We start from the raw sequence: 21,702 nt of genomic DNA, 5'->3' as shown, positions 1-21,702 counted from the left end.
AGACGACTAGGACTTGGACATTGTGGCGGACGCGGAACACGTCTCCTTCCCCCACCCTGGTAGAAGGCATGCATGAAGACGGTGTCGACGATAGCCATGATGAAGAAGACATTCAGGATGCGCAGTGATCTCTCATGGCGGGGCGTTGCGTAGACTATGGTAGCGGCTACGGGCAGGGGAGCTCCCCTTCCTTGTGTCTGTTGGCTGATGTGGGTGATCGCGGTGGCGTGCGCCGTGACGACATTCATGCTGACGGTGGGCGGCTGTGCGAGCGAGATGCGTGGAAAGATGTCGCACCCATCTGCTAGTGCAATTTCGGCCTAGTGTGGAGTATAGGGTCCGTGACTGCCGGAGATCCATCTTCAACATGATGATTGGAACACCACTTCATGTCCAGGGTGAAAGCTCTTATTCTGCCTTTGATTGGTTGGAGTTGCGACAAATTTGCGGTGTTATCTTCTTGAAGGCATTGTCTCCTCGCTGAAGTTCTAACCTTCGTTGTTTGGTCTCGACAAAGAGGATGACATCCTTGTCTTTGATGTTTTCGTCCGGACGTGGCGACGGGGCACGAATGGCGCTTATTCCTTCTTGAACGTGTTGTCGCAAAAAAAAGTGTCATATGTGTCCATTTCATTTATCTTGTAATTGTTTAGCCGTTGTTGCCTTTGTTCGGTACCCTAATTAATATAATAATTAATAAATATGACTGTGTGCATCATAATGATATAAAGACAGGAGGTTAATTTTTTTTTTGAAAAAAGGACCATATTGCTCTTTTTTTTTTAAAGTATGAGGAATGTGTATAGTGTCAAAAATACTTTTATATGGAACAGAGAGAGTAGCTTGTTACCCTTAGGTAGCTGGTGTAGAATGAAAGCCACGAAAATAAAGGGAAAACAGGGCACACACTAACCCTGCACATGTTGTGTGCAACATGGTTTGAGTGCTGCTATACACACGATACCTGTTGGACGATTGCTGGACGATACTGCAAATCGGACCATCCATGCGTAGGATTAGGTGCAACGCAGCCGGTGGATTAACTATCGTGCATGAATCGTCCAGCCGGCATCGTTTGTGAAGTAGTTTCGACATGGTTTCTTTATTCCGGGCTTTCTCTTCGTTTGAAGCATTGTGCTATGTGCATTTGGGAGCTCCCTAAATAACACTGTATATAAACAACACACACAGACACAGACTGAGAGACAGACAAGAGTCGCACACCAGAGAGCACGGAGGGAGAAGACCGACAGCGGCAGTGGCCAGCTAGTCGGGGAAGGCCAGCCATGGCGAGCGGGCCGAACGGGGGAGGCAATGGCGGCGGCGGCGGCGGCGGGCTGATGAAGAACATGAGCCTGCTGCGGCTGCAGTACTACTGCGTGCTGGGCGCGGTGGCCGGGGCCGTCCTGTTCGCCACGCTCCGCTACATGCCGGCCGCCGGCAGCGGCGCGGCCCTCTCCACCACCTCCGCGCTCGCCACCGCCGCGGCGCCCGCCGGGTCCGGGGCCGGGGCGGGCGAGCACCGGAAGATCAAGGGGACGGCGCCGGCGCCGGCGAAGGCGGCGGCCAAGGTGGTGACGAAGCCCAAGGAGGTGGTGGTGTTCAACTTCGGCGACTCCAACTCGGACACGGGCGGGGTGGCGGCGATAATGGGGATCCGCATCTCGGCGCCGGAGGGGCGCGCCTACTTCCACCACCCCACCGGGCGGCTCTCCGACGGCCGCGTCGTCCTCGACTTCATCTGTGAGTACCCCCCGCGTTCCCCTCTCCTCTCCTCTCTCACCGTCACTTCAGGCAAAGTAGAAATTGATTAGATTAACCAAGTGTTAGTAATTTAAATACTCCTACGAGTAGTACTGTTTTTTTCTCTCGAGGGAATTTACTACCAGCGCTAGTAGATCAATCCACCGAATGTCTTGTCGGATTGCGTAATCTATCTCCAATATGCTTGGCCGCATTGGGAATCGATTGTGGGGAGGAAGAGGGCGCGTTTGAACTGAAAATTGCTAACAAGGTTGGTGGAAGAATTGGAAATCATGGTTAATCGCTGGCATTTGAATTGAAAATAATTTCCCTTTCATTAATATTTGATTGATTTTTCTTGACCGTCGTTGGAGCTCATAACCATGGTGTGTGACCTGCCATCAGCTGAAAAAACACGAACGCGGTCCGACGGGTACACTGTTTTCGCCTTCCCCGCCATGCCGTGTGAAAGTTTTGGCGGCCAAATCGTGACCTGACCTCCATCCATCTACATCTGCCCAGCTAGCATGCCGTCGCATTTCTTCCAGGCCACCGAATCAACGTGGTCTGGCGGATTCCGTTGGTTTTTGACGCGTTCGGCTTGACGCCAAAACCTGGGCGAGACGCGTCTCTCCGCCGCTCTTGTCCCGTTTCCATGAGAAACCAGGCGCATGGGCCACGGCCACCGCGGGGAGGTAGATCCACCCCCGAATTGATGGCCAACCAACGTTTTCGTGTGATGGCGGTTGACGCCAAAGACCAAAGTCCATACGTCTGTCTGTCCGTTCGGTCTGGCAACCACAGATGATGCGCACTGACCGACCTCTCTGGCCGTGGCCGGAAAGGAGGAAAGAAAAGCGAGCCGCTTGTGTGGGAACACGGAATCTCATGCCAGGTTTTGAAGCATCCTCGTGCATGCGGCCGTTGTCGAATGCCAACCACCCCGCACTAATCTAAATCAACTTACGTAGGTTTAGCTTTCGTTGAAAGAAAGGAAAAGAAATGAGATCGTAGGAGTAGATCAGTTAAGCAGAAGGGTGGCATGCATATCCATCCAGCCATCCAACCAGTGGTTGGTGAAGGCGCCGCGCTGGCCGCTGGATCCGATCGCACGACGCCGACAGCTCCTCTGCCTGCCCGGCCGGGTTCGTCTCGTCTCGTCACGCACACACGCGCACCTGAGCTTACTCATCTTAAGCATCAGGAGTGAGTGGGTGACCACAGTATGCAGTAGTACTACTGCACGTTTTCGGCGGAGTGTAATGCGACGACGACGAGGGTGAGTCGAATTTCTCGTCGTGGATGACATGACGTAGCTAGCTAGGACCTGGACGACGAGGTGGGTGTGGTGGAGCGAGGGGTGGGTGGCACCGGCACGGAGCGAGTTGGCTGGGAATGCCTAGCGAGCAAGGGAGGAGCGACCTGACGTAGCTAGCTGCAGCAACTCCTCACCCACTCCTGAGTCCTCACTCCTCTTTTTTTTTATTTAAAAAACACCCAAAAAATCACATGCTGCGCTAGCGCTAGCATCACATGGCTCGATCGACCGAACCACCGGCGGCTACCTCTGCCCATCTTTTAGCCACCTTTTTGGTCGTTCCCTGCACATGGCCACCGGCCACGTAGTAATAGTAATTTTCTGCTCCGTATTACGCGCTTTGATCCCGTGGTGCTCAGACCGACATCTCTCCCTTTGAGTGGATGCTGGGGCCCAATCCCGCACAAGGAAGGGAAATCGAGTTGAGTTGCACCTTCTTCCGTTCGAGTTTTCGAGAGAGAATCAATGTCCCGGCCGGCCGGTCCCCATATGATCATATCGTACACGTCGGAGCGATAGATCCCCACAAGGCCGCACAACAAGAGATCCGCACCGACGCAACAATTTCCTAGCAGTACTGTAATACGTTTGTCCTTGTGGTTGTTGGTTGGACGAACAAGCGCTCGAGTCTTCCAGGCCTCCCGCATTCATGCCGCGCCATCCTCGCTCACCCACAAGACGGATGACAGGCCAGAGGTTTCGGATCCATCCAGACGGTTCCCCTCTTCTAGTTTCCGACTAGCTAGTTTTTCTTTTTCGCGAATACGCAAAGCGTGCGTGTCTTCTGTTGACAAAAGAAGAGGATAAAATGAGTACCGCGCCGGTACTGTAAGACAAGTGTGGGTGCTATGGACGAGGCGTGCCGTGCTTTTGACTCTCTTCGCTGCTGTGAAGTTGTGCTGTGGAACTTGTTGATCGGAGGGCTTGCGATGAACGGCCATGCTGACCGTGCACTCGAGTTGTTCCAAAGGATGCTCGGAAACGGTTTTCTGCCAAATCAGCCAACGTTCGTTGCTGCTTTATGCGCGTGCACCCACACGGGCCGTGCCGACCAAGGGAGGAGAATTTTCCAGTCGATGCGGCACCACAGGGTCGAGCCACAGACAGAGCACTATGGGTGCCTAGCCGATCTCCTTGGGCGTGCAAGTCGTGTTGAGGAGGCTGATACCGTGTTGTTGGATATGCCAACGGAGCCACATGCATCCCAATGGGGGTGCGCTCATGTCGTCGTGCCGGATGCATAATGATATCACTGTCGGCGAACGTGTAGGGAAGCAGCTCATTGAGCTAGAGCCACAACATGGTGGATGTTATGCTGTTCTGTACTTCTGTTCAACTTGTATGCAGTCAATGGTCGATGGGATGATGCGAGAGCCATTCGGCATATGATGGTCGAGAAGGGAGCCAAGAAAGGGGCGGGTTTGAGCTTCATGGAGTGAAATGGCTGGTTCCATCCCTGGACAAGGCAGATCTATGCACTGTCGGAAGATACTACTATCTCTTGTGAGTGCAAGAGCAAGACGAGGGATCTGCTTCAATGTCTGACAGAAGTAGCTTCTCTGTCAACTGGTGTGGTGAGGCTATCTATGGCAGTTTCATGTTCTCCAGTGGCAAGAACACAAGCTAGCCACGGGAACCCCATCAAATTTTTTCTGCACATGTTAGTGTTTATGCTTCTGCTCCACTTGCTCCCTGCAGCGACTGCTGGTACTGTTCAAGTGCATCTTATTCTTGCCAAAAAGCAAAAAAGAAAAAAAACTACGAAAAAAAACACTGCACCTGTAAAATGCCAAAAGCATGAAAGAATTAAGAAGGATTAAACATAAGAGTACCACTCACGGCAAAAATGCCTTGCAGTTTACTGCTCCTGTACTATGCAAGTCAACACTATCGTGTGGACTCGATCAAACGCCTCTCGACTTTGAGCTCAACAGCTCACCTGCATAACATATATGGATGGAGAATCTTTTTCATAGAGCACAAGTGGAAGGATAAACAACACATGTCCTGCCCCATACGTGTGTTTTTTTACTGTTTTTTTCCATTGGGATGCGGAACATTTGCAGAAATAAATCCGAATTTTTCAGTTTTCGATGCTTCACTTGGCTGACAGTTTAACGGTTTGCTCTGCCATTTCCTCTTCTTCAGGTGAGACCTTGAACACGCACCACCTGAGCCCCTACATGAAGCCGCTGGGTTCCGACTACAGCAACGGCGTTAACTTCGCCATCGCCGGAGCCACCGCGACGCCAGGGGACACGCCGTTCTCACTGGACGTGCAGATCGATCAGTTCATCTTCTACAGGGACAGGTGCAACGACTCCATCACAAGAGGTTTGCTCCCTCTCGATCTGACCAAGGTTTCTGGTTTCTTTGACGCACCGTCTCAACTGACAAACTTGTTGGTTATTTCCTGGTGAATGTCATTCAGATGAGCCCGCCCCGCTCAACATGCTGGATTTCGAACGAGCTTTGTACACCATGGACATTGGGCAGAACGACATCACTTCCATTCTCTACTTGCCCTACGACGAAGTGCTCGCAAAGCTTCCCCACTTCGTTGCCGAAATCAGGAAAGCCATCGAGGTACATACACATGGTTCAGAGACGGATTTCCGTAAATTCTGAAACAGTGGTTAATTACTCTGTGCAACGACCGTTGAGTGTTCGACCCTTGCGAAACTGCAGATTCTGCATAAGAACGGGGCAAGGAAGTTCTGGATACACGGGACAGGCGCGCTGGGATGCCTGCCGGCGAAGCTGGCGATGCCGAGGGCCAGCGACGGCGACCTCGACGAGCACGGGTGCATCGCCAAGTTCAACAATGCCGCCAAGAGGTTCAACACGTTGCTGAGCGAGGCCTGCGACGACCTGCGGTTGCTGCTGAAGAAATCGTCCATCATCTTCGTGGACATGTTCGCGATCAAGTACGATCTCGTCGCCAACCACACCAAACACGGTAAGTTAACGATGCCAATTCCACTTTGCCAACAAGCTGCAACGAGATCATCGTTCAGTAATCGTTGTTCGTGAATATAAACTTGTGTTGGTTCCTGTCGATTCTCAGGGATCGAGAAGCCGTTGATGACATGCTGCGGCCACGGAGGGCCCCCTTACAACTACGACCCCAAGCAGAGCTGCATGGGCGACAGCATGGACCTGTGCAAGCTTGGCGACAAGTTCATCAGCTGGGACGGGGTCCACTTCACCGACGCGGCCAACAGCATCGTGGCCTCCATGGCGATCAGCGGCGAGTACTCCGTCCCTAGGATGAAGCTCACCAGCTTGGTCAAGCCTGCCAAGTCCAAGGCCTCGTAATGATGCGTCGGTCCAGTGAGCCCAATGCTTTGAGATATAGGAATGATGAAGGTGAAGGTACTAACAAAAACTAACCCCCAATGCGAGTTCATCGGAAGTCCTTAATCGCAGACTCACAGCCGCCGTGAAAGATGGGATCTTCTTTTTCTTCTTTTCTTTTTCTTTTCCTTTATGTATAATCGAAGTGTGCGTATATCATATCCTAGGGGTTAAGTTAATGCATATGCAGGTTGTCTGTGGCTGTGTGCCATATATGAACTTGTCTAAGAAATTCTGAATTTTGATCAATAAATATTAAATAGAGATGAGTATTTAACATGCTTTTGTCGTTTTTTAACTTGCAAAAATGAATAATATCTTATCATTTAGTGGCACAGAAGCTAAGCTAAATATCTTTCAGTTTTACTAAAGCACATCTAGATGTGCCATAAGTATTGCACATCTAATTCCTACATCATTGATCTTATATTGAGATTCGTGTGGATATTTTCTTTTTTCTTTTTCTCTTTGTGCTTGATTCACTCACTTAGATGTGCAATAACTAGAACACATCTAGATGTGCCCTAAACACATCCAATATCTTTTTACTTCTGAAGATCTAAAGGAGAAGAACTCGCATCATTGAGACCGTGACACATGGAAAGCAAACACTGAGAAAAATCAAATGAGGCACGGAAATCCTTTTACATGGATACAATTAGTCACTAAAATTACGTTTTTTTGACGTTGTGACTGTGACGGAAGAGTATTATATAATACTCCCCCGTCTCGCTATATAAGATGTTATTACATCTAATGTACTCACACATTAGATGTAGTGGCATCTTATATTTTGGGAGGGGGTAGTTTGTTTTTGGGAGATGGTAGAGGGGTGTCACCATTCCTGGAGCATATCATGGAGACATGCAAAAATTTCAACCGGTTTGTACAGACTACAGACTGGAAATACAGGCAGATCAGATGCGTCCAAAGTTTCAGGTCTACATGGAGCTCGGAGTCTCGGCCATGGCTACCTATTTTTCCTTTTTCTGCCCACTTTCTAGGCAAGGAAGAAGGAAGAACCCGTCTGGCTTGGTTTCGCATTGGTCAGAGAAGTCAAAGCGCAAACAAGGTTCGATCAAATTACAACTCTGCCAAGGAATACATCCCAGCTGGTTCCATCATTCCATTTCCATGTAGTGATCTACTCCCTCCGTTTCAAAATAGATGTAATTAATTAATTAATTAATTATGCAGTTTCCCCCTTCTATTAGAAAATAATTAGGGTGCAGAACGGGGACCAACTGAGGTGCTGCTGCTAAGGACTAGAAACCACTAGGCTTTCTTTTTTGGAACAGATCTGAACCGTAAACTTGTACATTTGCAGTCACCATTGGAAAGAAGATTCTTGTGCCAGCCAGACCCCACCCCCTCCCTCACCCGCATTTGCGAGTTTGAAAACGTCCATGCGGCCGTCACTCGGCGGCTTCGTCAACACCCTCTCCCCACCTCTCCTCCAATAATCATGTCGTTGCCATCTACGCGAAGCCAAACCAGCAATCACTTCCTGAAATTTAACGGGTGTTTCTTTGAATTTTACAAAGATATTTAACCAAACGCTTCACTGCCACTCTAAAACACTTGCTCGGTTCACAAATTTAAGACGTTTTGGTTTTTCTGTGACTCGAATTTATATAGACACGTTTTGCTGTGTTTGTTCACTCAATTCAGTTCATATGCGGTTCATGTTAAAATGTTCAAAACATCATCTATTTATGGAGCATGTGCAATTGGTGGCTCCATTTCAGTTCTCTAAACATAACAACATAAAAAAATTGCAATAAAAAAATTAATTTCAGAAGATGCACTGTGAAAAAAAGGGGAAAGAAGATCCCGCCATATATACGCGTACGCGCGTAGACACTTTGCAGTGGAAACTTTCCACCGCTCGCGTCGTGAGAGAGACCGGGGCAAGGGAGCGAGAAGCCGAGAAGGAGCTGCGAGGGGCCATCGATGGCCATGGCGGCGGGCGGGCCCAACGGCGGCGCGAAGGTGGTCAGCCTTCGCCTGCAGTACTACTGCGTGTTCGCGGCGGTGGGCGTGGCGGTCATCGTGCTGTCGCTCACCTTCCTGTCGCCGTCCGCCATGGGCGCCGTCCGCCAGAACCTCGGCACCGTCGTGGCCGTGGCCACGAATTCCACCAGCGGCGACGAAGCGGCACGGGTGGTAGGAGGCGGGGAGGCGGTGGCCGCGGCCAAGGCGGAGCCGGAGAAGGAGAAGCCGAAGAAAGCGGAGCCGCCGGTGGTGCTGTTCAACTTCGGCGACTCCAACTCGGACACCGGCGGCGTGGCGGCGGCCGGGGGCATCCACATCATGCCGCCCGAGGGACGCACCTACTTCCGCCGCCCCACCGGCCGCCTCTCCGACGGCCGCGTCATCATCGACTTCATCTGTGAGTTGCTCAACCACAACCCATATCCTCCGGCCCGTCAATAATTACCACATCTCGCCATTTGTCAACAAACCGAGTGCTCAATTGTGAATTCCAAATTCCAGATTACTTGTTTATCAGCTGCTCGTCATCAATTTGAAATTATAAACCACTATAGCATAGCTGCAAAGAAACATGGCTAAATTGCACATGATCGTCTCAAGTGAATTTCCTCCGATCCTCGCCTCGCCGGAACCGACCCGTTCCCGTGAAATTCCCGCCGATCCACGGCGCACCGAGCAACCGGAACTCTGTACGTAGCCGGCTCGGTTGGTGGGTGGATGGATGGGTCATGGGTGATCTCGAGTAATCTGGGTCAACAAGCTGGTCATGTCGCCTTCAACGTGGAAGAGATACTTAAAAAAATATCGGGTGCTGTCAAAACGGTGGTTGAAGCGGTAGTCGCGAGCATGTGCTACCTAACCTAACAATGGCTGATTTCCCTCTCCTTTTTGTCCTTCTCGTCTCCAATCGGGGGAGAGAAAGAAAGAAACCTATCGTCTTGTAATTTTGACCTGCTAGTCGTGGTTGGGTGTGGCTGGCCTGTAGATGCCAACTGCTGGGTTAAGAAAGAGCAATCTCCTTGCATGATCCAATTTTTTGACAAGACCTGTTCTTTGTGCTTAGTTATACTAGTTGTTTATCTCTGTGGAGACAAAGAGGTTGGCAGGCCAAACAGGTGAAGAACAGAGGGTGAAGCTATGCAACGTAGGCCAGCTTTGTTCGGCACAAAAGGTGTAGTAAAGCTACCTCGGTAAAACTAAAAAGAATTAGGCACGGCGTTTAGCGCCTGAATTAGCCACGGGCCAAGCACGGCTTTATCTTAGTAGTAGAATATTGTACATTCTGAAAGGGGATTGGGCTAGTAGATCTTAACCAAAGCGTGCAGATGATATAGTAATAATTTTGAAACGGCCGCTCCAATCACAGCCATGCAGCTGATGGTTACTTCTGTGGGTTCATTTTTACACACCCATGTGTTGTCTGTTCTGTCAGTTGCTGGGTCAACACAGTGACATTGCGATTAACGCCGTGATCGGAACATGACATTGCAGTTAGGGTTTGAACACCCACCAGCCACATCCCACATGGTTTTCTTGTCCCAGTTTGTCTTCTTTAATGGTTACTCTATATGCCATGACGATGCCAGCGTGCAAGGAATCGTTCAATTGCGATTAATTCATGTTGCGTTATGTTTGCTCGCGCGGTCAAACTTTATCCACCTGTAGTGGAAATGGGGGTGGGATGTTTAAGAATCATTTCCGCCCACTTATAAGTTCCGATTCAGCCGCCTTAATTAGTTTATAATATTTGCTATTACGGGCAATTTGCATGCCATGATCCTCTCAAGAATGTGTCACCATGTGATGGTTCATGGCTCTCACACTGTGTGCACATGGACAGCAGTCCCATCCATGATGCTATTGCTCCCTGAGATGCGTGATATGTGATCTGTGCATGCCCTCCAAGTTTTTGAGCGAATTTATATCACAATGCTATTTATTCCAGTAAATAATAAGTTTGGGTGAAGGTTAGTTTCAAAAAAAGTTTGGGTGAAGGCATAGCGGTGACATTAAATCAGAATAGAAAGCATATGTACTTTCAATATGTTTGTCATGAAAGCTTCAACATCCAATTGAGGATATCAAGTACGTACAATAATAGGAGTTATCACATAGCCTGGATAAGATGGTTGAGATACACATGGTGGGGGGCACCTGTGAGTGCCTATTGTTCCCTTGTGATAAGAGCTAAGTTTCTGTAGCATATGGTTGTGACAGATACATTCGGTTGTGTGTAGGGACATGGTTTGATTAACGAGCTGTCCAAGATATTGTCCTTGGATAAGGCTTTTTTTTCCGGCACTTACGAAAATTCGGTAGAAGTAGGTCTGGAACTTCCTTTCATATGAACAAGCTGAGGCTTACTACAAAATTACCTGTGTTCGAAAGCTGGAAATTAGTCTTGCATACTCAATCCTTGGTATCATCTTTCCAGGCGCGAGTCTGAAGACGCATGAGCTGAATCCGTACCTGAAGGCAGTGGGCTCCGACTACAGCAACGGTGTCAACTTCGCCATGGCCGGCTCCACGGTGTCCCACGGCGTCTCCCCCTACTCCCTCAATGTCCAGGTCGACCAGTTCGTCTACTTCAAGCGCAGATCCCTGGAGCTCATCGAGCTAGGTTCGCCATCCTTGTTGCCATCACATCTCACAGTTGCAACTTGCAGGAGAATGAAGGAATGTGTCTGACAAGAGTCGTTGCGTTCTTGCAGGACTGAAGGGCCCGGTGAGCAAGGAGGGCTTCGAGAACGCGCTCTACATGATGGACATCGGCCACAACGACGTCGCCGGCGTGATGCACACGCCGTCCGATCAGTGGGACAAGAAGTTCAGACAGATAGTCAGCGAGATCGGCGACGCGATCCGGGTAAATTACGATGCGCCGTCTGAAGATGTTCTTATTCTTACAAGCAAGCTGTTACGCTGACAGAAGTTATTGTTGGCGACTGTGGTTTTCCAGATCCTGTACGACAATGGCGCGAGGAAGTTCTGGATCCATGGCACGGGCGCCCTGGGCTGCCTGCCGGCGCTGGTGGTGCAGGAGAAGGGTGGCGAGCACGACGCGCACGGCTGCCTCGCCAGCCACAACCGGGCGGCGCAGGCCTTCAACAAGAAGCTCAGCGACCTCTGCGACGAGGTGCGGCTGCGCCTCAAGGACGCCACCGTCGTCTACACCGACATGTTCGCCATCAAGTACGGCTTCGTCGCCAACCACACCAAATACGGTATGAACAATTCAATCAAAAAATGCCAATGGTAAGAAGTTGAGTCTCTGGGAATTCTTCTCATCGTCTTCTCGTTCTTCTCTTCAGGGATTGAGTGGCCATTGATGGTGTGCTGCGGAAACGGCGGCCCGCCTTACAACTTCATGCCGGGGAAGTTCGGCTGCGGCGATCTCTGCGGGCCGGAGGAGAAGGTGCTGAGCTGGGACGGCGTGCACTTCACCGACTTCGGCAGCGGCCTTGCCGCCAAGCATGCCATGAGTGGCGAGTACTCCAAGCCCAGAGTAAAGCTGGCGAGCTTGCTCAATGGTGGCTCCAAGAAGCCATCATCTGTGTCTTGATGCTCATCAATCAACGATTGAACCACGAACTTACTTTGGCCGGGTCTTTAAAAAGAATGGTTTCTTGACAAAAAGGAAAAAAGAAGAAGCTTCGAATGGATCATGGATGAGTGGATAATGGTGAAGATCAATCCATACGATGACCACGATGGATGATGTGGGTGTTGTAAAGGTCGCAGCTGATTGTTGGCTCCTTGTACACAATAGGCAAATAGCTCCCTCGGCTACAAGTAAAAAGTTGTCGATATTTTCTTTGCACTTTTGGAGTATAATGATTTTGCTTTGTTGGTGTATGTGTATAGACAATGTATGTGGCGGCTGGGATTTCACAGAGCTCATGAAAAACGGTGAATCATAGATTTATTTGATCTGTAAAAGAAGGTAATACAAAAACTTCCAAGCATAGGCACTTTTTTATACAGAATATTGTATTTCTAGCACAAAATTTTCGTTTTGGATTGTTTGATTTGTAAAATAGCAACCCATATGAATTTTTTTGTATCTATTGTTTTCTAACTTTCATAGGATGATCTCGACTCCGAGATTCGTATATTGTCATGCTGTAATCAGACACACTTTGGTGCAAGCGCAATCTCATAGGGCTCAAGAAGACATAGCAGTGCAATTTTGTATTTATACTAACACAATAGAATCGCACACACAAACACTATTTCTATGAGCACCTTCAAGATACTGAGCCGGCACACCATCTTAAGATTGACGAAGTCATCACAAACGTGTCGTAGTCGACATCTTCTCTCACTAAACGAACATCGACGGATAGCCTAAAATTAATCGAAGAAAATGCAAGCCCTGATAGGCTGGTTTCATAACAAAAAATCTAACATGTACTTTATACAATTCTTACAATGTTTAGAATCCTGTGAATTGAAGAGGTCCTTTGAATCTTCAATCCACCATCACTCATTGTTTTTTCCTTGCTGTTTTATTGTTTGTTATCACTTTTTTTTGCTTAAGTTAATCACTTTTTTTTGCACATTGTTTGTTGTCACATTCAATCGTGTACACCACTGCTGTTCTGGATTGGGCATACAATCAAGGAGAAAAACATTGCATGGCATTAACAAAGTGCAACAACAAAACAATCATTTAGTATTCCTTCTTTTCCCCTCCCGCAAAGGCGACTAGGGTAAAGTCTTCCATCCTTCAATCTTTGCCGGTGAGCCCGCGAATTCGCCTTCTCTCTGCCTGCCACTTCGACGGTCGATGGCAGGGAGGGTAATCACTGTGCCTCAGCTACAGTTTAGTACATAGGTTAGGGTTTTAGTCATCATATGTGCTACGCTAGGCAGATGGCAACGCTTCGTCTTTAAGTTGGTCTTTAAGGCTGCGATGTACGTCAGAATGTATTAGACAAAGCTCTCATCAAGGCGACAAGGTTAGGGTTTCTCACCATGCGTACAAGATGGTGAAATTTGGTGTGAGATTGATTCAAGGTTCAACAACAGACAACTGCGTCTCCAGGGCACTAGTAGGGCACATGCAAGAACTCAGGCAGGTCCAACATGTGAGGAATCATAACAGAACCATGTCCTTTTCACAAACAAAAAAGGCCTTCTGCATTGGAAGACATGCTTCGAACCTCTAGGCCACACCAGGGTACAAGAGAAGAAGAAAGTATGCTCTTTAGTACAGGAGAAAGTGTAAATTTACCTAGGGCTAATTAGTACGCTGTATTCCATCATAGTGTCACTCCAATCAAAATCGACCTACTTGGTATATAAGCCAAAATCACATGAAAACGGGATATCACAAGCTGATCTTCTTTGACAGATGGTACACAGTTGTATGTAATTTTGGGCCTCTGTAATCTGGACTTCAGATACCGAATGCTGACTGCAGGGATGATGTGATGCGGGATGTGATGGCGTTTTGAGCGGCATTTTCAGCAAAAGCTCGGATGTTCTTCTTGGCATCTGTAATATAAATGCCCACGATGAAGTGTGTAAGATTTGATAGGTATATCACAACAAGCTTCAACAAAGAACACATAACTTTTGTTTCTAAAAAGGTAAATGGATAATACCACAAAAGCAGAGCTCATAAAGTAAACAAAAGCAAAGTGGAATGCAACAGGCTAAATGAAGATTGAAAGAACAAAAATAGTAATTTCATGTTATTCTGTTACTGCACATATGCAAAGTAACTATCTGGCTGTAAATCCAAGAAGCTGAACTGACAAGTTCAATGTTCCAAAAAAGGGAAAGACCAACAAATAATATCAAAGGTATGTAATGAAGTTATGCAGAACTGGAATTACAACATTTTATCAGTGAATCTTACTTCGAATAGATAATGTTGCTTATTTGCTTATCAGAATAAATAAGCAGTTTGTGAGGGCAATGCACAATACAGTACAAAACAACTTCCCCCCATCTGATAAATGTTGACAAGAATGTAAGTATGCCATACCTTTGTTGCATTTGGTGAATCCCACGATGTTCGCAAGGCTTAGAGTCAAGCAAACTCCAACAACAAGAAGGTAATCAGCTTCAAGTCTAATGAGTGAAAATATCCCAAGAATGATCCATGCAGCAGCCTGAAACATGGAGGTGCTGTTATATATTCTCTATCGTTCAAACAAAGCTACAGAAGTCTAATATAATTACTTACTACATTAATTAGTAAGACAGTAAAGTGTATCAAAGGGATTAGAGAACACTTTCATAGATTATGGTAGTGTTGGCACACAGGCTCAGTTATCTACATCTCAAGATTTTTATGCATCAGCTGCATTAGGTGAAAATTCTTCTAGAGAAATACAGCAGCCAAACTTAGTGCTGTGTACTATGGTCTAGCAGTAACACTGGGGAAAAGAACATAAAGACAGGTATAGGGAAAAAGAACACAAACACATAATATTTACATTTAATAGATGCTAGTAGTAAAGGGATTGATGAGTTAGTATGAAGATAGAATCTCATTGTGAGCATATTTTTTTAGAAGAATAGGGACTCGCCCAGTTCCATTAACCATGAAACCAAAATGTCAGGATACATCAAGTTACAAGGCCAAGGATAATAGCCATAATGCTACCTCGGCATCTAGAACAAAAGGCTGATTATCTATGTAACCGTGATCGAGGTTTGTTTATGTAATACGTATCATGATCCCACAGTCCACCCAAGATACAACTGAAACCAAATATATATTTTTATGTAAAAGCAAAAGGCACAACGCATCATCTATGCATTTAACCATTACCAAGGATGTCTATGTTGACTTATCCTAATGGATCTTAACCACTGCTCTAGCACTCTTAACTATAAACATTGTGTTTCTCCTGTTTAAAACAAGATCCTGTAGTTTGATGAAAATCAATGTAACATTGACCTTATAAATACATACCAACTGGTACATAGATATAGATATAGCTAAAGCAAAAGGAGAACTAAAACAAGTAAGAAGATGTAGTAGGAAAATGTTACTGGTAAACTATGATGGCCTTCTATCTGAGCCTAGGACTAACTGATTGGTTCATGTTATTAACTGCAAACATTATCTAATGTCAAAATATGCTTGATCTCAATAGAAGTCTTAGCTTGTAGATATGCCAAATCACTAAATATGTTGAAACTCATGCATGCACTGCATTAAACCCTCAATATAAGATAGTATATCACTTACGTTCAAGTAAAGAGTCCACCAGAACAGCCACGAGTCCTTTTTGTTCATCCGAGCAAGAGACTGCAAGGAAACACTTCGGTCATCAATTCACCATCAAACAGCAGAAGAGACGTCAAACACAAAACAAGCACGAACCTCCCCGTCAAGGCACTCGAACTTCCACACACTGTTGCCATCATCGTCAATCTCATTCCACCACCGCAGCCCGACGAGTATCCTTCCGCTGACATTCTTCACCACCCAGAAGTCGAGCGCAGCGAGGAGCACAGTGATGACAAAGATGATGACGAAGCTCTTCACGAAGAGCGAGAAGAGGATGTAGAACGCCAGTGCCGACGCCTTTTGCCGAGACACACAAGAATGAATAAGCATCCAATGCAAGCAACAATCCTAAGCAGCGCATGCGGGTTCCGTGGAGGAAGAATCAGGTAGGTACCTTGAAGAGCACATGGAAGAGGCATGTTATAGGATTGGCATAGTTCTCGCTGACCACCTGCAACAACGTTCATGCCATCATTCATTCAGTCAGTCACATTGCAACAGATCTAAAACTGGCCAGAAGATATTAGACTCCCAGCCACAGGATTTAACAGTGAGCCAATTAAGCCCAAGAAACCAGCTCAATTGCATCCACCTATTATTATCCTACTACTAGACGAAACCAAATCTTGATCTAATTTAGCCTAGATCTCATGCGACCGAGTAGGTATGTATCTCTTGCGACCAATCGAGATTCAGACACAGTTCCAAGAAACCCCCTGACTGGATCCGACGCCGGACTCAAGAACCCTAATCCAAGAAAACGCTAGATCTTGGGCAAGTCCTTCCTCCTACTCGAGGTAGAGGCGAAGCGAAGAGCTCGGATCCGAACTTCCGTGCGGAGCCGAAGAAGACGACGAGGAGGTGGGGGGGAATGGGATTAGGGGGTAATCACCTGGGGCCGATCCATGGATCCTCTTGGCTCTGCCTCCGGGACGCCTCGCTCTCTCGCCTCTTTCTTCTTCCCTTGGGTGCTAAGGATGCGCCAGCTTTGGGCTTTCGTTGCTTCCTTCGCGCGGTCGCGCCCTGGCTCTACCGAGGGGAGAAAGAGGATCGGGGAGGGGAGGGGAGGTGAGGTACACTCAAGTAAACCGCGGGTTATTTTCCACTTATTTTCCGAACTTTTTATATTGGCACTTGGTATAGAGAAAAGGGGGTGCAACTGTAATTCGTTCATCTGGTTTACTATATCGAAGAAAAATGGCAGTAATCTTTCTTTTAATCTTTTACTAGGGAAAGAGCCCGTGCGTTGCAACGGGTATACATATTCTATGCTCGTGCTTTTCTGCGGAGCGAACACAAATTTTTATGAACCACAACTGGCCGATTTGCTCTCCTAGCTAGCAATTCAGCAATCAGACCCATCTTCCATCACCGATGCATCCCTCCCCACTCATCAGTTCCCTCCCATTTACTTTGGTGAGTTCCATGCCATCTCTCCTCAATCCCCCCTCCCCCCGGATCACTTACACTTTTAGCCGCAACCGTATGATCAATCTTATTGTCGTCTATCTTCGCGTGCCTGTGCTTGAGGAGCACGTGATCAGCACGAAACTCTTGCTACCCACTGATCTACATGCCAATCTTCTCTTTCCTCCTCACAGGGCTGACCACTGCCACCATAGTACGCAACAGGCGGCTACACGGCCGGCCTTCCGATTCACCACCGCGAGCAATATCGGCACATAACTACGCAACAGACGGCTACACGACCGGCTTTCCATTCACCACCGCAAGCAACATCAACACACAAACAACTACCTTCTCATGAAATTCGCCTTCAAACTTCTTCAAAAACCTAACCTACCTTGGGTCAACTGGTTCTTTCAACACTACTCTCTCGACTTCACATCTAGGCCACCAAACCCCCCCTACCTCTAGAAAATCGTTAACCAACAACTATACCACCTTCGTAAAATTTCTTTCGTCCTTACTAACAATGGCACTTCCACTTTCTTCTGGCTCGACACTTGGCTCTTGCCGACTCCGCTTGCAGAAAAATACCCCCACCTTTTCTCTCACTCCACTGCTCCCTCTGTCCTGGTATCTCATGTCATGCATAATGGTTTACTCGCTACTCTCCGGAATCGCCTAACCAATGTGGCTTCTGCCGAGCTTGCGTCTGTTTTGTCTTTGTTGCAGGATGTTACCACAAGCAATGCGCCCGACGACAGGTTCCTCATCCACGGCTCCTCGTTCACCTCGAGGTGCGCCTACTCTTTGCTCTCCTCCGGCCATGAGCTTGACCTCAACGCTGGGCACATTTGGGGATCCAAGGCACCAATCAAGGTGAGGATCTTCGGCTGGCTCCTCTGCCGTGACAGGCTAAGCACGATGGCGAACTTACATCGCAAGACCATTACCTCGGGATCGTCTTGCCCTCGATGTGACTTGTCTTCTGAGGATGCGGCGCACCTCGCTCTACTCTGCCCATGCACGGGCCAGGTCTGGTCCATACTGGGACTCCAGGCCCCTAACCGCATCGACCTCATCTGGGATACTCCTACTCCGGTAGGCCTCCACATCAACATTTGGCCTACTGTCGCCCTTGCCGTCCTCTGGAAGCTCTGGGATTCCAAAAACGCTCGTGTGTTCCATAACGAGATACACTCCCCCCTAAATACTATTCGGAACATTATCTCCGATTTCACGCTTTGGTCCTTCAGATTTAAGGACCACGTTAGTAGGGAGGCTGCCGTGTCTTGGCGCATGTACCTCTCCTCTCGCTGTAATCTATAATGTATTCTGCAATTTGCCCTCGGGCACCTTTGAGTAATATATTCAGGTGGGGATCCTCTCCCCCCCGTGATTGTTCAAAAAAAACATCAACACACAAACTGCAAACTCTCACAGTGGGGCCTCCCTCTCAATTGTTCTACATATATACACTAAATATGCACTTGGAGAAGAAGCCGTAGAAAGTAAATAAAAATACGATGAAATTGCACCTGATTCTTAAGTATACGTAACTCTGCATATGAGGCGTAACTCTGCATATGAGGCATGATCCCTCCACCTCTGCAAGCATAGCAAGAAGAGTAATTAAGTGCTAATTAAAGCTTCATACTGTAGCTTGAGCACAATAGTAATAAAATCCAGTATAAGCTAGCTTTGTTGGCATATATATGTGCACTTGCAGAACTATGTAATCCATATAAAAAATACAACATGCAATGGGAGGGACTTGCATTGTTATCATATGCATTGGCACTGTGCATATACATACATTGCTATATGTACGATGAAATTAAAAAATTGTGAAGAGAAACAAATAGAATACGTGTGTAATATATGTAGAAATATTACTGTTTGGGAGCTGCCTCGAGTGTTAGTCAGTGTGCAGCCGTCGCCGCCGTGCTTTGGCTCCGCAGCAGTGCATGCTCGGGCTGTCAGGCAACTGCTGGAATGCTGGTTTTCGCATCACGGCTCGATGCAGCCGCTCGCTGCGTTGCTGGCTGCCGCTGGTGTGCTGGTGCCGAGCCTCAATGCCATTGCCATCTGATGTGCGTCGCCGGCTCTCACTCGCATGCCTCCGCCTCCCGTGCGCTGTCGCGAGCATCACACGTCTGTCTGCAGGAGTCGCTGCTGCACTGCTCCTGACCGTCACCACCATGCACCAACGGCAACCGCGTTCCCGAATAGCCCACGCGCCTTGGCCTACCTGGCCGCGAGCATCGCGTTCTTGGCACCACTGCGATGGGCCAAGGCCGCGTCGCATGCACCATCGTGCCGCCGTGCCACCACGAGCCGTTCTGCCGCCCAAGTACCCAGGCCACGCCGGCCAGCAAGAACTTGGGCGGGAAACCATGACCGTCGAGGGTAACGCGCGAGGCCCCGCGTGGCGGAGCGCCCGGGGGTGCGACGGCTTGGTGAGCCCCAGCCATCTGGCCACCACGGAGACGGAGTTGATCCCGTCGCAGCCGACCAGCACCTTTGCCCGGAGAGTCGAGCCGTCGGCGAGGTGGAGCATCTTGGCGCCGTCGTCGATGGACACGATCCTGGAGGAGTAGCGGATGGTGTCCGTCGGCAACTCCGCCGCCAGGACCTACAGCAGCACATCACGCCTGACGCAGCGGAACTCGTCCCTGAAGTCCACTTCCTTCGCTATCTCACCCGTGGACGCCGACATGACGTGCAGCCCTTGGATGTGCAGGTAGAGCTTTCTGATCTGGTCGCCGATGCCGAGGGCATCGAGCGCGCGGAAGGCGTTGGGCCAGGTGGCGAAGGCGAACCCCAAGGCCCGGAGCGCCGGGGACGACTCCAGCACCACGCTCCTCACCCCTTTCATGTGCAGCCCGAGCGCGGCGGCGAGCCCGGTGAGCCCGGCTCCCACGATCACGATGTCCTCGCTGGACTCCTCTTGCCGTTGCATGCTTGCCGCCGCTGCTGATAGCAATGAGGTCTAGGCCACGTAATCGGTGGACATTCAGAAGAGAGCGCCTGCTGACACGAATCAACCAACCAATCTAGCTAGAGCTAATTAGTACCACCTCGTTTATATTATGATTTTGTCTATACGAATCGTAAAAACGTATTATGACTGGGCGAAAGCGTATTGTGACGGTGAACCCACAGAGTCAATCCGTACTTTATTATTATTAGGGATAGATTTTAAAGAAGAGAAGAAAACAGGGATAGCCCCCTAATGCCTTGAAACTCCATTAGTTTAGCGAAAACTCTTAGAGCATCTTTAACAGACCCTGTATAAATGATTAAACCCGTAAAATAACCGTTTTTTACAATTTCAGTTGAAAAAATGGATCTGAATAAATTTTTTAAAATCGCCTGACAGGGCCCTGTGAACACATGCTCGAGACCCGTGTATCTTCAGTTTCGGAGGCAATTTTACCAGGGCGCCAACCAGTCAACGCTAGCAGTTGGAGAATTTCAGCTCCCACAAACACCTTGAAGCTCGCCGCCTGCAGTGACTGCACCGCCGCCGCCGCCCAGCCGCCGCCCATCGATGCGAGAAGCTGGCCAGCTAGCTGCGGCCGCGCTAGCTGAATCGATGCGAGCAAGCTAGCTAGCTGAGTCCGGTCGTGCGCGCTCAGCCACCGCCCGCGCCCCCTGGCCTCTGCCCGCGTGTCGTGGCCGTCCCGCGTCTCGCTCGTCCGTCCGTCTGCCGGCCTCTGCTCTGGCCGTGTCTTCCTCGTCCGCACGTCGATCGGTGGTCGATTTCAAATTGACGTGAGGAAGACATATATTCAGATAATGTTCTTTTTTACGGGTTGATTATACAAGGTCTATGTGATCACCGTCCGTACCAGTCCATAAAAGTGATTTTCCGTGAACTGTAAAAACGATATAAAAGATTTGTTAGAAATGCTCTTAGATTCAACCGGCTGATCCAATGAAAAAAATCAGTCGGCCGCACGACCGTTCAATTAGAGTTAATAGACGCCACATGTTATTGGCCCTATCTTGAGTATCACCAACGGTTCCTATAAAAAAAGAGCGAATTCTGGTTTTTACTCCCTAACAATTTTGATACTAATTACCCCATTTAACGAGATTTCATCCATTTTATCTTATTTAGTAAAAATGTTGCCATAATTTACCTTATTTAAAATATTGTGTGCGTTCTGACCGACGGGTTATAATTGTCAGGTCCAGCAGGCATGCGGCATGGACGTTTTTTCCTGCCTATTTCCCCCCTACTGAACTCGTTTCCAGTTTGAAGTATTCTGATAAGATGATAGTACTTGATCAACATGACATGTTACCATTGAATTAATTATAGGAGAAATTATTACTAATATAATCTAAAATCATGTAAGTTTTTTAGTATTATTATATACTCCCTCCGTCCGGTGAAGAGTATGCGTTTGGGTTTAAAATTTGTCCATAAAATAGTGTACATCTATCTTTCCAATACATTTTAAAGTAGAAAAAAATGTTTTTCTCTCGTCACACAGTAATCAAGACCAATAATATTCTACATATGGTCTCCTTAATTTTTACATGCACTTAACTTATTGGCGGTTGAGTAATTAAAGACAAAAGATACGGTAGCTTGCACATTTCCAATGCATTTTTTATT

At 48.1% G+C, this 21,702-nt stretch overlaps 3 protein-coding genes and 1 pseudogene across 3 annotated transcripts; 2 read left to right on the top strand and 2 right to left on the bottom strand.

The window, feature by feature from the left end:
• Window positions 1-1,286: 1,286 nt before the first annotated feature.
• Window positions 1,287-6,697, top strand: LOC119366615 (GDSL esterase/lipase At1g09390-like). The gene is made up of 5 exons (XM_037632383.1): window positions 1,287-1,743; window positions 5,210-5,395; window positions 5,493-5,647; window positions 5,750-6,020; window positions 6,129-6,697. Exons 1-5 carry the CDS (start codon window positions 1,287-1,289, stop codon window positions 6,377-6,379), a joined length of 1,320 nt encoding a protein of 439 aa, XP_037488280.1. The 3' UTR covers window positions 6,380-6,697.
• A 1,588-nt stretch (window positions 6,698-8,285) lies between these two features.
• LOC119366609 (GDSL esterase/lipase LIP-4-like) lies at window positions 8,286-12,392 on the top strand. Its single transcript, XM_037632371.1, has 5 exons — window positions 8,286-8,810; window positions 10,848-11,033; window positions 11,125-11,279; window positions 11,373-11,637; window positions 11,725-12,392. The coding sequence occupies exons 1-5, from the start codon at window positions 8,372-8,374 to the stop codon at window positions 11,973-11,975; spliced, it is 1,296 nt and encodes a 431-aa protein (XP_037488268.1). The 5' UTR covers window positions 8,286-8,371; the 3' UTR covers window positions 11,976-12,392.
• A 1,085-nt stretch (window positions 12,393-13,477) lies between these two features.
• On the bottom strand, window positions 13,478-16,750 carry LOC119366601 (Golgi apparatus membrane protein-like protein ECHIDNA). Its single transcript, XM_037632360.1, has 6 exons — window positions 16,558-16,750; window positions 16,060-16,116; window positions 15,759-15,962; window positions 15,624-15,683; window positions 14,409-14,535; window positions 13,478-13,912 (listed from the first exon to the last, which is right to left on the bottom strand). The coding sequence occupies exons 1-6, from the start codon at window positions 16,570-16,572 to the stop codon at window positions 13,815-13,817; spliced, it is 561 nt and encodes a 186-aa protein (XP_037488257.1). The 5' UTR covers window positions 16,573-16,750; the 3' UTR covers window positions 13,478-13,814.
• Window positions 16,751-18,083: 1,333 nt separating this feature from the next.
• On the bottom strand, window positions 18,084-20,034 carry LOC119352043 (annotated as a pseudogene).
• Window positions 20,035-21,702: the final 1,668 nt, after the last annotated feature.

This window comes from Triticum dicoccoides, chromosome 1A, assembly GCF_002162155.2.
Source record: "Triticum dicoccoides isolate Atlit2015 ecotype Zavitan chromosome 1A, WEW_v2.0, whole genome shotgun sequence".
Classification (NCBI taxonomy): domain Eukaryota; kingdom Viridiplantae; phylum Streptophyta; class Magnoliopsida; order Poales; family Poaceae; genus Triticum; species Triticum dicoccoides.
This window is presented reverse-complemented; position numbering and strand designations above follow the sequence as displayed.

Excerpts from the sequence above, each read along its gene's own strand:
- LOC119366615 (XM_037632383.1), top strand. The coding sequence starts at position 1,287 with ATGGCGAGCGGGCCGAACGGGGGAGGCAATGGCGGCGGCGGCGGCGGC. Across the intron at positions 5,396-5,492 it reads CAACGACTCCATCACAAGAG|ATGAGCCCGCCCCGCTCAAC; the intron begins GTTTGCTCCCTC and ends AATGTCATTCAG. Across the intron at positions 5,648-5,749 it reads AAATCAGGAAAGCCATCGAG|ATTCTGCATAAGAACGGGGC; the intron begins GTACATACACAT and ends GCGAAACTGCAG.
- LOC119366609 (XM_037632371.1), top strand. The coding sequence starts at position 8,372 with ATGGCCATGGCGGCGGGCGGGCCCAACGGCGGCGCGAAGGTGGTCAGC. Across the intron at positions 11,034-11,124 it reads CCTGGAGCTCATCGAGCTAG|GACTGAAGGGCCCGGTGAGC; the intron begins GTTCGCCATCCT and ends GCGTTCTTGCAG. Across the intron at positions 11,280-11,372 it reads AGATCGGCGACGCGATCCGG|ATCCTGTACGACAATGGCGC; the intron begins GTAAATTACGAT and ends GTGGTTTTCCAG.
- LOC119366601 (XM_037632360.1), bottom strand. Across the intron at positions 15,963-16,059 it reads TCTTCCATGTGCTCTTCAAG|GCGTCGGCACTGGCGTTCTA; the intron begins GTACCTACCTGA and ends TCTCGGCAAAAG. Across the intron at positions 15,684-15,758 it reads TCGAGTGCCTTGACGGGGAG|TCTCTTGCTCGGATGAACAA; the intron begins GTTCGTGCTTGT and ends GTTTCCTTGCAG.